This window comes from Pteropus vampyrus, unplaced genomic scaffold (assembly GCF_000151845.1).
Source record: "Pteropus vampyrus isolate Shadow unplaced genomic scaffold, Pvam_2.0 Scaffold61, whole genome shotgun sequence".
Classification (NCBI taxonomy): Eukaryota; Metazoa; Chordata; class Mammalia; order Chiroptera; family Pteropodidae; genus Pteropus; species Pteropus vampyrus.
In genome coordinates this window covers 3313482-3325706 of record NW_011888842.1, presented here as the reverse complement: position 1 = coordinate 3325706, position 12225 = coordinate 3313482, and the positions used below count along the sequence as shown (strand labels likewise).

The window sequence follows — 12225 nt, the reverse complement described above, 5'->3', positions numbered from 1 at the left end:
GCTTCCTAGCCCCAGAAGGGAACTAACATCCATGTATTTTTGTTTGTTCGTTTGTTTGTTTAATTCATTAAGGATCTTCCAGTGTTCTAGCCTTAGAACAGCACTCAAAGAGGATTCAGACCCAGCCTTTGCCCATTAGGGGATACAAGGTCATTTGAGAAAGATGTATTCACTCATCTATTCATCCATCCATCCATCCATCCATCCATCCATCCATCCATCCATCCATCCATCTATCCATCCATTCATCCATAGACTATTCAGTAAGCACCAACAAAGCACAAAGTCATTTTGTTTACAGTAGAGCAATAAACGAAAGAACAGTCCCATCTTATGGAAGTTCTGTTCCATTAGCGGCATAAACAAAGTTAGCATATTAATATAAAATATAACGTCAGGGGAGGTAAGTGCTATAAAGAAAGTTGAAGCGAGGAAAGGAGATAGGGATTCTGTGGAGGAGACCCGGGGAGGAGGGCACTGTCCCAAAGGGGCCGAGGGAAGTCTTCACTGATGGGGCTATGTCTTAGTGGCAGACCAGCACTCCCTGGCATGCTCCACATCAAACTTCCTTTCCCTACTCGTGATATCTAAAGAAGCCAGCTCACTTGGAAAGCTCCCTGCTTGTATGGGAGTTATTTTGCCTGTATTCAGTATTGGCTCTCAATGGCCTCTAGCTTCCTCTTGAATCTTAGCCTCCCTTCTTTCTCAGAAGACTGAGTTGTGGGCACAACGGTTGGCGGTTGGCACAGTGTTAGGGATCTCTCCATGGACCCTGTGAGTCTGCAGCACATTCACAGAGAAAGATGCCCTGAGCAAAGAACACAGGCTCTGTATTCCACCAACTCTTATGACAAAGAGTCTCAGGGTTGTTACAGCAGCCTACAGCAGACAGACTTTAGGTTCTAGAATCAAATGTGTGCCTTGACCCTAACCGACTCTGCAACCTTAGGCAGAGTCACCTCTTGGAGGTTCACTTTTCTTGTCTGTTAAGAATAGAATACCTTGCTCATGTGGTTCCTTATGGCCGCCTCTTTAAAAAAAAAAAAAAATGTACATAAGGACCTGTGAGTGTTCTACAAACTTTTTTACCTTATAAGGAGGCCAAGGCTAGGACATAAGTTTCATGATTTCTTTCTCAATGTGTTTTTCCTCAGCCAGAATTTATTAGACCACCATTTACTGACCACTGGCTGTTTCTAGACACCATCTTGAATCTCTTTGTGCATTCACTCATTTAATTCTCGTAGTAGCCTCATTCTATGAAGACTGCTGCTTTCAACCTGCCGCTGAAAAAGCAAAGGCTCAGTAAAATGCAGCGGCCTACCTAAGGAGTCATCCACAGCGTCGACACTTGAAGCCAGGGCTGTTAACTCCAGAGCCTGCATTGTCAACTGTTACACTGTTTAGTTGGTTGTCCAGTCTTTCTGTCATATTTCGGGTGTAAGTATGCTTGATTGGATGGGCCAGCCCACTGCCCTACCTTTGATCTTGCCTGTAATCGAAATTGTAAGGAAGTCATTTTTAGTTCCAGTTGCACTATGGTTTGCATTTAGAAGCTATAAGAAACTCTTTGCTCTTACTATTTTTCCCTCCGGCATAGCGCTTATCAAACTATGCATTATAGTAATTATCTGCTCACTTATCTATTTCTGCAAACCAACTGTGAGTTCTTGCAAGCCATATTATGTGTGTCCCTAAATTCAGGCAGAAGGATTGGCATAGGGTCCAGGCATAACAATAATAGTAGGAGCAATTAAGCCAATAATTACCCTGCACGGAATGTTTTCTATAGATGAGGGCTGCATGGTTTATGTTACATACATCATCTTATCTAATCCTCATAGCAGCCCTTTTTGGTGAATGGTGTTATTCCCACATTAGAGCTATGAAAACTGAGCCTCACAGGGAAGACTTTCTAAGGTCACACCTCTGCGTGACAAAAAAGAACTTGAACTTGGGTCTGTCTGATTCTAGGCATGCTTTTAACCTGGCAAAATAATAAATCAATGAATTTCCCCTGAGTTCATCTGTTTATCTTCATGACTCAAAGAATAGGAAGAAAATCAATCCTTTCAAAGATGCTTTCTCCTACCTTCTCCATTCCTCCATCCTTCAGAGTGGGATTTCAGGCAGAACTTGAGAGGCCACCCGAGGATATGGAGTAGGATGCTTATTTGTGTTAAATGGTTCATGTGAATTATCTTCAGCCTTCTCTCACACATAAATGGAGAATTGCCAAACAGATGTAGGTATATTTCAGTCACTTGCCCTCAGAGGGGCATTCATAATGGATTCATTCATTAGTTCTTTCAACAAGTAATTGAGGATCTACTATGCACCGTGTACTATTCAAGTATGTTCAGGAATAAATAAAACCCTGCCCTTCCTTTCTCTGTCTCGCAGTGTAGAAATGCAATAAATGCATAATGAAGGCTATCGTTGTCAGACTCTAGGCTAGGTCTTAGGTACACAGAGTTGGTAAAGGATGTCCTCCAGGGGTACTCAGGGTGATGGGAGGGTAGTTGGCAGACAGAAGCATGAATCACTAAGAGGACAGGTGAATACTTAATCCAGCCAGAGAGAGCGGGTTTCAGAAAGGCTTGTTGAGAACAAATGACCCAAGAGCTGAGGTTTAAAAGACTAGACAAAGAAATGTGAGGAGGGCATTTCAGGCAGAGTGAGCAGCCTGAGCAAAAGCACGGATGCATGAGATGGTGTGAGAGACACAGGGCATTTAACTTCCATAAGTACACGTGTATATATACAGCTGTCATACTAGGCAGGATGTCATAAGAATATATTTCATCTGTTCAAAAACACTTTTACATTTGCCTTTGCCTTTCTCATCTATAGTATTGGAGCTGGAATGACTCTTAGAAACCATCTAATCTCACCTACTCACACTAGAGAGGGGAAGGGACATGGTCAAAGTCACACACAGCTTGGAACCTGTAGGAGGACAGCAGGGGTGAACCTGGGAATGAGGCTGAGAAACTGCACATAGAATATCTCATACTGTAGTGGAGGGGGATACGTGGCCTCACTACATATCATATCTGATTTTTCAGGAAACAAGACCTTACATCAGTAAGGCTGCTAATATTTCCTGAGATCAACTACTTGTAAGCCACTATGCTAAATGTGTTCTGTAATGCAGTCTCATTTAATCTGCCCCAACCCCTCTCAGTGGGTATCAGTGTCCCAATTTACAGATGTGAAAACTGAGGAAACTCAGGTGACTTACCCAAAGACACACAACTGAAAGGTAGCACAGCCATGACTCCAACCGATGTCTGTCCAACTCATGGGCAAGCACTGGCGTCCCAGTGTTCATTACCTTTCCCTTTGAGAAATTACTCTAGGATTCAGAAAGATCTCTCATGATTTCGCCCCCATTCTGGTCTAATCTAAAGATGATTAAGGAAGATCGATCTGGGTGGGCAATGAATATGTTCCAGAGAACTGCTGCGTTTTCACTTTATTTCCTTGGATTATCTTGGGAAATAAAAGTGTCTCTAATAGATACATTACAAGTAGATGATTAGTTTAAAAGGAAAATGTTTTATTTTCTATACTTAAATAGGTCACCCTATATCTGTCTAGAGGCAAAGAGATAACTATAGATAAATATAGCTAAGGATAGACATATAAAGATAGGTGTGAGTGTATTTTTATATACATGAATATATACATATATTATATACAGATATGTGAATCTTTATCTGTTGTACATTTATCTTCTTCTAATTGTTCACACATGTAAATTTAACTCTTCATTTGATGATGTGCAGGGATCTTTCATAACCTTCTGGGAGCTTACCCAGGAAAGAAATTAACAAAGAGGTAGATTCCTTTCTAATCCAGTGATAGAATCCATAACTCATTGTCATTGTTGGTACTTTCTTCCTTCCCCTTGCTAGCCAGTCAGACACCAAGTCTTCTCATCCTGTGATGTGTATTTCATTTGTATTGCATTAGCTAACTACCGACTTCGACTGCCCTAATTTCAAATCTCATTGTCTCTCTTTTAGATCAGGGATTCCTCAATCTTTATACTATTGACTTTTAGGCCCAGATAATTCTTTGTCATATGAATCTGTCCTGTGCATCTAGGATGCTTACAGATTCCTTGGCTTCTATTCACTAAATGCCTGTAGCACCCTATCCCCACTTTGACAGCCAAAAATATCTCCATTACCGAATGTCTCCTGGGGGACAAAATTGCCCCCAGTCGAGAACTGCTGTCCCACATTCTTACCAGCTACCTGAATGGGCTCCCTGTCCCCGATCTCTCCACCACACATATCCAATGTGATCTTGGCACCCTTTTGCTTAAAAAAAAAAAAAAGTCTTTGGATCCTTAATGCCTAAAGACCAGTCATGCCTTTTGCAATGTGGCTCTGACCTGTGTCATCATATTCTTTCTCCTGCAGCTCCCTTGGGACACAGTGGACATTTCTAGTCCCTGAGAGAGTGAGCCTACAGTACCCTGGAGACTCCCCAGGCTACGAGGCCTTACCCCCTGTATTTGCCACCTTGTTGTGGGCTCTCAAGCAAGTTCATCTTCCAAGCCTTGACTTTTTCATCTGTGCGATGGGTGTAATAATCTAAACAGTAGGGGAGCTAAGTAATGGGCAGCTATAGCTCTATTACAGGGTAGAAAATGCCAAAATTCCTTAAGTGAGGGTTAAAAGGAATCGCTGTGGGAGTTCAGAGAATAAAGACCTTCCTTATGGCTGAACCTGGAGAGGAGAGATCCCAGAAGCCTTCACCACAGAGGCTGTGTTGATGTTAGCTGTGAAGTATTTAGACGTGCAAATGTGGGCATGAGGACTAACAGTGAGGGCAACATTCCAGGCAGAGGAAATGACTTGAGCAAAAATCTCAGGACATTCACATGTTGCAGTGAGTTCCAGTGTAACTGGATATTTAACGGTGCCTTCTTTGTCGTAGGCGCTCAGTAAGGTTGGTGGCATGGATGTCTGAAGCATACATTTTGAGAAGGGTATCTCAAAAGCATGTGTTTTGAGACTAGGTTATCCACAAAGGTGGAAGCCTGATTGACAAGAACTTGAACTGTCAAACTGCTGTCTGGCTTAATCAATGGGAAGGGGCTCTGTTGCCAGCTGTGCCTCAGTTATGGTAGGGAAGGTGACTGAGAGTAGTCGGGGAGGAGGGACAAAGCCTGGGAGGTTATCCAGAGTGTATTAGAATTATCACGATGAAAGGCAGTGGTGGCTGGGACTTGGGACATCATAACATGGAGAGAAAGGGAAGGTGGTGGATTTCTTAGCAGCTTTGGTGGCTACATAGTCTGCCTCTAATACTACTTGAGGGTGTTCCGTAAATTCGGTCAAATCACTTCTTTCTGAACCTCAGTTTCCTTATCTGTTAACACCAAGAATTTGGATTATTGTCTAATAATCCCTCCATCTTAAAGAGAGACTGAAGCCTGAAAGGAGACTTCCAGAGAACTTAGCAGTCCAGTCCCTTTTCCTATGAACTCTGTCACTCTGCAGATGGCTGAAGGAACACCCAGTGGCTCATCAGTCCTCGGTTATCCCGGCGCTGGCTGTCGGGACCAGACACAAGTGTTGAGACGAGAAGGACATTACTTGGGAGAATATGCATGTTCACAGCTCTGAGGATTAAAGGCCCGTGTTCTTATCACTGCTGAACAGAGTATTATAAATCCAGTCTTAGAATACCAAATCCCCTTGCAGCTTGGCCGTTGTGAGGGAATATTAAAAAGGCCAGAGACAGAAATAATCAGTTTCCAAATGACACATTGTCAAATAAAGCATTTCTCACATTATCCCTTTCTTTCCTTTCTCTGGCTCCTTCTCCGGTGCCTCAATATTTTACCATGAAAAATAGATTAAAATGAGTCCAGGCTGAATGCAGTTCTAAGTTTGACTTATCAATGGGGTGGTTTGGGGATGCTTTTATTTTTCACCTTTGTATATTTTCTGCACATGATACTGTGCATGTAAGCAAACAGCTGGAGCACTAGCAACGGGATAAAGGCAGAGCAGCAAAGAGTGGCCATGATCAGGTGCCCTGTGGACGCTGGGGTCAGAGCTGATACAGGGACTGTAAGATTTATAGTCCTCTGGCACATCTAGTCAGGATTTTGGGCTTCTGGATGTTTATTAAGCACCTTCTCTGGGCCAAGTACTGCATCTGAGGCTGGGTAAATGGTAGGGTAAGTGGCATCTCAGGACCTAGCATGGGAAAATGGTCAACCAGATGATCAGATTGAGGCAGTGCAGACAGATAACTGGCACCCATGGGAGTTGTGAGAGGAGAACACAGCCCCACCCCAACTCCAAGAGACAAAGGCATCCATCCCTGAGGAAGTCATCTGCAAGCTGAGATGGCTGGGTGAGTTGAGATGAGCAGGTAAGGAGGAGCTTGTTGGTTTCTAGGAGTGTCGTAACAAATTACCACAAACTGGGGATCTTAAAACAATAGAAATTTGTAGTCTCACGATTCAGCAGGCCTGAAGCCCAAAGTCAAGATGTCAGTCAGGTTTGCTCATTTTGGACGCTCCGAGGGAGAATCTGTTTCATGCCTCTGATGCTCACCAGCAGTCCCTGGTGTCCCTTGAATTGTAGATGCTCACTCCAATCTTTGTTTCCATCTTCACAGGACCTCCTTCTCTCTGTACACTTGTGTCTCTGCATCCTTTCTTCTTCTAAGGACACCAGTCACTGGATGTAGAGCCCACCCACTCCAGAATGACCTCATTTTAACCAGTGACAAATGTGAATACCCTGCTTCCCAAGAAGATCACGTTCTGAGGTTCTGCATTTGGGAGTCGTTATTTTAACGACTGCAGGGGGTGAGGGAGAGAGTGCTCTGGGCTGAGCGATCAGCCAGTGTGGAAGAGCTCAGAGCAGGATTTGGTTTGAGGTGGAAGAATAGAGAGGCTGAACGAATGAGGCGGGTATTTGTTGATTTTTGTGGTGCCGGATCTTTTATTGTCTTGTTTAATCCTTAGCATAACTCATCACTTTGGGGAACGATCAGCACATTTTATAGGTGAGCCTTTAGCAACCCAAGGAGGTAAAGTGTCTGCACAGCCAACAGGAAGCAAAGAAGCAGAAATTCCAATGCTTGTCTCTGTGCCCCCAGACTCCTGGTTTCCCCATCACACCACTCTGCCCCTGATATCTCATATGCTCCCCCTTTCCTGACTCCACTGGGGGATCTGAGACTCACTGTCAGTAACAACAAGAGGAGTGGGCTGATCCTGCTCTTGGGAGACTTCTAGAAGGTAAGTTTCCAGAAGGGATGGCGACACACATTTCTTTTCCCCTCTCTTTCCTACTTTCTGCCTGCAGTTTAGACTTATAAGAAGAAGGCAGCACTAACCACCCTGAGACCTGCGCCTCTTGCAATCTCGCAGAAACTGACCCCTAACTCACAGACTGGCATTTTTATTTCTGGAACTTGCTGCCACTTCTCCAATCTCGTTTGTCTTGGGCTACCCTAGAGTGAATGCAGTCCAAATCGAATTTGGCATCGGTTCGTCCCTAAGGCCATCAGGGCCTCAGCTTGTCACCCTGGAGCCTTGGCCTCTTCTTAACTTGCTTTCTAAAAATTCACAGCCCTCTCCCTACATCCCTTTCTCCCTCCTCCACTCCCTGCTTGCCCCACAGCGTTTTCTCCACTGCCAGGGCCTGTGTTTGCTTCCGGCAGGAAGACCGAGCGGCTGGACACCCTGGTCCTGTTCACCTTTCCAGTGGCTGCTTCTGCTCCTTGTTTGCTTGCCCTGGGTGAAGGAAGCCCACACAGAAGTGGGGGTACAGCTCTGCAGGAGTGGAACAGTACAGCAGCCTAGGCCACTCCAAGAGGATAAAGATGACAGTTTCTTCTTGATCCTGAGTTACTCATCTGCTTTCTCAGGGTGAAATGTCCCACTAGCACAGAGGTGGCCAAATGGTTCTTTTGCTTGTGCACAGCACCCTTTAGTTTGTAAGGTGTCATCACAGTAATGTTCAGATTTGATTTGCACGTCAACCCTGTCGGGTAGCATGGATGAGAGTTGATCACCAGTTTGCTGTGTCCCTGGGGCTGAAAACAGCCCTCTATATCCATGAGCTTACATCTGACTTCCCTCTATAAGGATGTTTTTGACCCAATTTTATGGATAAAATATAGTGATTTAGAGAGATTTGGTCCATTGTCCAAGGTTACCTAGCTTGTATGTGGCAGCGTGAGATGTTAAAGAAGTCTTTCTGACCCCCAGGCTTTACTCCTAGCTGTGTTGTATGCTTTTCCAAGTATTGCCAAGTCCAATTTATAGATGCGCAAGCTGAGGATCCATAGAGGAAACTGGGAAATTTGAGATCACACAGTGATTAAACTTGGATTCAGGACCCTTTCCCTGCATGCTCTGGGCCTGTCCCTAGTTTCCCATACTCCACTACTTTTTCAGGGTCTAGGAACGTAGGGCTGGTCGGTGGTATTGGTAATATTACCCCAGCTCCTCCTATGTCTTGGGCAAAGCCCCTGAGCTCTTTAGGAGCCCAGGCGGGGAGGTCTATTCCAGTAGGTCAGTGGTGCAGTGAGCCTTTGAATACTGGACTTCTCCTTTGGCGAAGTTTTCAGAATGAGATGCCCATCTGTAATGGAAGCCACATGGCTGAGGCTGGTGGGAGTTAAGTTCAGGGCCAGCTGGGGAGTGAGGGCGGGGAGCCTGTGTCCCTACAGGAAGGCTAGGGCCACTGGCCTGTGCTCATATTATATGAATCAGCAGATCATTAAGCTAAGGGGACCCTCAAGATTAGCCTCTGCCAAAGCAGGGTGGGGGAGGGGAAGGTCCCTCTGCACTTCCTTCTGGAAGTTTTTCATGCTAGAAAATCTGTGCCTGAAATTGCCTAGGTAATTTGAGGAGGGAGAAGGGAGGCCAGGCAGGGGCTAATTAGGCCTTTGGCGCCCCGTCCCCTGTCTCCAAGGGGAATTGTGAAGACATGCTGAAGTTAGCTTGAGTCTCAGCGGCACGACCTTGGCTAATGGCCCTCCTGTCTCTGTGCTTCATTTTCCTCACTTAACACCAGACAGTGATGCCCAACATGGATAGTTGTAAAGGTAAATGAAGTGTTTGGTCCAGATTGGGAAGGATTTTGGGATCCAGGACACGGTTCACAGAATAAGCATTAAGGGATGGAAGGTCAAGTCACTCATTTACTCATTCCTTTATTTATTCGTTCAACATGAAATATAAACTTGCTGAATGCTTTTGATAATAGCAATAGCTAACAATCTGTGAGCAGTTACCAGGTACCCCACATTGCCCTAAATACTCTATACACATCTGACTTAGCCTCAGAATGACCCAATGAGGTGACACTGTAATGCTGTTCTTATTTAACCAATGGTAAAACAAAGATTCTGAAAGGTAAAGTGACCTAGTCAAGGTCACACAGGGTCTAAGTAGTAGAACCTGGACTAAAACCATGTAACTCTGAGGCTAGTTCTTAGCCACCCTGCCAGGTACTGCCGAAGGGCTCCAGTGGCAAAGAATGGGGCTTCCTGCCTTCTATAAGCTCCCAGTGTGGACTTATGAGCCGATATAGGACTACCTGGATGACCAGAGAGGGTTGATGGGATGTAGTGGGGGCAGGGAGGGCTGTGGTCACAGGTGGATGGTTTGGTTAGGCCTCATTTTTTCCAGGTCATTGTTGGTCCTGGGATCTAACCATAGGTTAAACATTCATAATTGGGGTGGGCAGAAGGGACTTGGGGGTGAAGGGCTCTGGACCAGGCAGGGCCTGACCCTCATAGCGAGTGAAACCCCCAAAGGTGAGAAGATAGAGGGCTGAGTCAGGCAAGATAATTTCTCCAAGGGCATCAGTGAACCAAAATTAAAAGCTTCTCTGAAGAGGCAGCAACAAAGTATGCCCATTGAATCTTGAGTTTGAAAATAATGTTTTCTCCTTTTCTCTTTGCAGTATTTAAAGCTAAAAAACAAAACTAAACAAAATCATCACAAAAAAAATGAAGCACGGAGCTCCCTCTGCTACTCACCATCTGAGTTTCAGAGTCTTGATTTCTTTGTCCTCCTCCCCTACACAAGGAGGGTGATCCATCCGTACTCTAGTTTCTAGACATTACACAGCAAGGACTCAACAAAGTGGCCTCCTCTCTCCCAGACATAAAGCACAATATATAATGAAGAAAAGCAAGATTACTGAGAGGGCGTATCCCTGTTCACGAGAGGTGTTTTTGGCACAGAGCAATTGAGGAGAGGCCAGGAGGGTGCTAACCTTCCACCTTGAGCCCTCAACAGGTGCTGCAGTGAATACAGACATGTTTTGCAAACAGCCCTGTCCTTAAGGAGCTCACAGTACAGGGTATTTTATGAATCTCATGAATCACCTAAGATACATTCATGAACGCTTTAGCATATTCCTATTTAGTGTATGGTATGCAGACTCAATCAAATATTTGCCAGTTGGATGTATTAAAGAAAAATCACTTCAATTTGCCTTAAACTTCTGATTAAAGGAGCCCTAGTAAGGTACATTTTTTCATTCATTTAACGAATATTTACGACGTTTTACTTTGTCCTAGGCCCCTTATTAGGAATCAAACATTAAAAGATAGTGTTTCTGATAATGATAGAAATATAAACTATGCAGAAATTTTTTATGACTTAATAATGCTCTTACATTTGCAGCAGGATAGAAGAAAGGCTATCTCCTGAGCCCTCAGTGGATTCAGTCTAGAAACGAGAAAACAAGACTGAGAGGGCTTGAGCAAATGTCCTGGGGCCATTGAGCTGGTGGGAGGCAGAGTCAGGGCTCAGACACTCACTTGTGCGAAGCCCCAGCCCTGACTCCTCCCAACATTCAGCAGTCCGCATTGCTCTGGCATGACCACTGTCCATCCTATTTGCTCCTATGGCAACCTGATGAAGAAGGGAAGGCAGGGATTCCTACTCATCCGTACACATGCGAAAAGCAAGGCTCAGAGGAGTCAAGTCGTTTGCCCAAGGTCACGGTTTGTTGTTGAGAAAGCCAGGGTGGGAAACAGCATTTCTCTGGCTTCGAAACCAAGGCTGGTGGTTCCTGAGGTTTTACGAGCCAAACCCAAGGATTTGGGCTGAGTGTGGTGGACCGGAAAATCCCCTCCGGCACTCTGGCCTAAAGCACGGTGGCCCATTTGCTTGTCCTTCTTCCCTCTTGCTCCAGGGTGGCCTCATCGCTCTGCTGCTGCTGCTGCTGGTGTTCACTGTGGCGCTGTATGCCCAGAGGCGCTGGCAGAAGCGCCGTCGCATCCCCCACAAGAGCGCGAGCACGGAAGCCACTCATGAGATCCACTACATCCCGTCAGTGCTGCTGGGTCCCCAGGCCCGGGAAAGCTTCCGCTCCTCCCGGCTGCAGGCGCACAATTCCGTCATCGGCGTGCCCATTCGGGAGACCCCCATCCTGGATGACTATGACTATGAAGAGGATGAGGACCCACCCCGGCGGGCCAATCACGTGTCTCGTGAGGATGAGTTTGGCAGCCAGGTGACCCACACCCTGGACAGCCTGGGCCGGCCAGGAGAGGAGAAAGGGGACTTCGAGAAAAAAGGTGAGTCCTCCTTGTTGCATCCCACCTTCCAAGGGGGCATTTTGGGGAGCTGGGAAGATACACAGGAACTGGGCATTTGGGGACACTGATGATGTTGTCTGGGCATAGCCATTTTGGACTGGGGGCCAACCTCAGTTTGTCTTCTCTGATTTTCTAATAGTGATGGGTGAAAAAAAGAGGATCAGTGTTATTAGAATTGGAATTTTGAGGAGCATCAGAAGTTACGTCGTCCAGCATTTCTCCAGTGTCTCTTGACTGCCTCCTTTGATGGCCTTCTCAGTACTCAGAAGAGAGCTCATCTCATTTCTAGATACTATTATTAGAATTCTTTTCTTTTATTTTATTTTCTTACATGGAGTTGAAATTTTCTCTCTGGCCCTCTCTGTCCCCAAATAAAATCAATCTGATCATCTTCCAAGGCAACTCTTGGGAAATTTGACAACAGACAAAAAAGCACCCTATAACTTCTGGAAATCAACCTAAATACACAATCCCAGTTACTGTAGCTAGTCTCATGTGATGCATTTTTCAGACGTTTTATCAGTCTGAACATTGTCCTCTAGATGAGGATTCTAATTTTTCATTTCCCGGAGTACCACACCAGAACTGGCACTCCTCTTCCTCAAGGTGGGGCTGCTC

The 12225-nt window shown here is 45.3% G+C and overlaps 1 protein-coding gene across 1 annotated transcript in view; it reads left to right on the top strand.

Moving 5' to 3' along the window:
• Positions 1-12225, top strand: part of ASTN2 (astrotactin 2) — an 843256-nt gene that overhangs the window by 179891 nt on the left and 651140 nt on the right. Inside the window, exon 3 of the mRNA XM_023531046.1 lies at positions 11202-11586. Within this exon, the coding sequence (XP_023386814.1) occupies positions 11202-11586 (385 nt within the window). The remainder of the gene's footprint in view (positions 1-11201; positions 11587-12225) is intronic.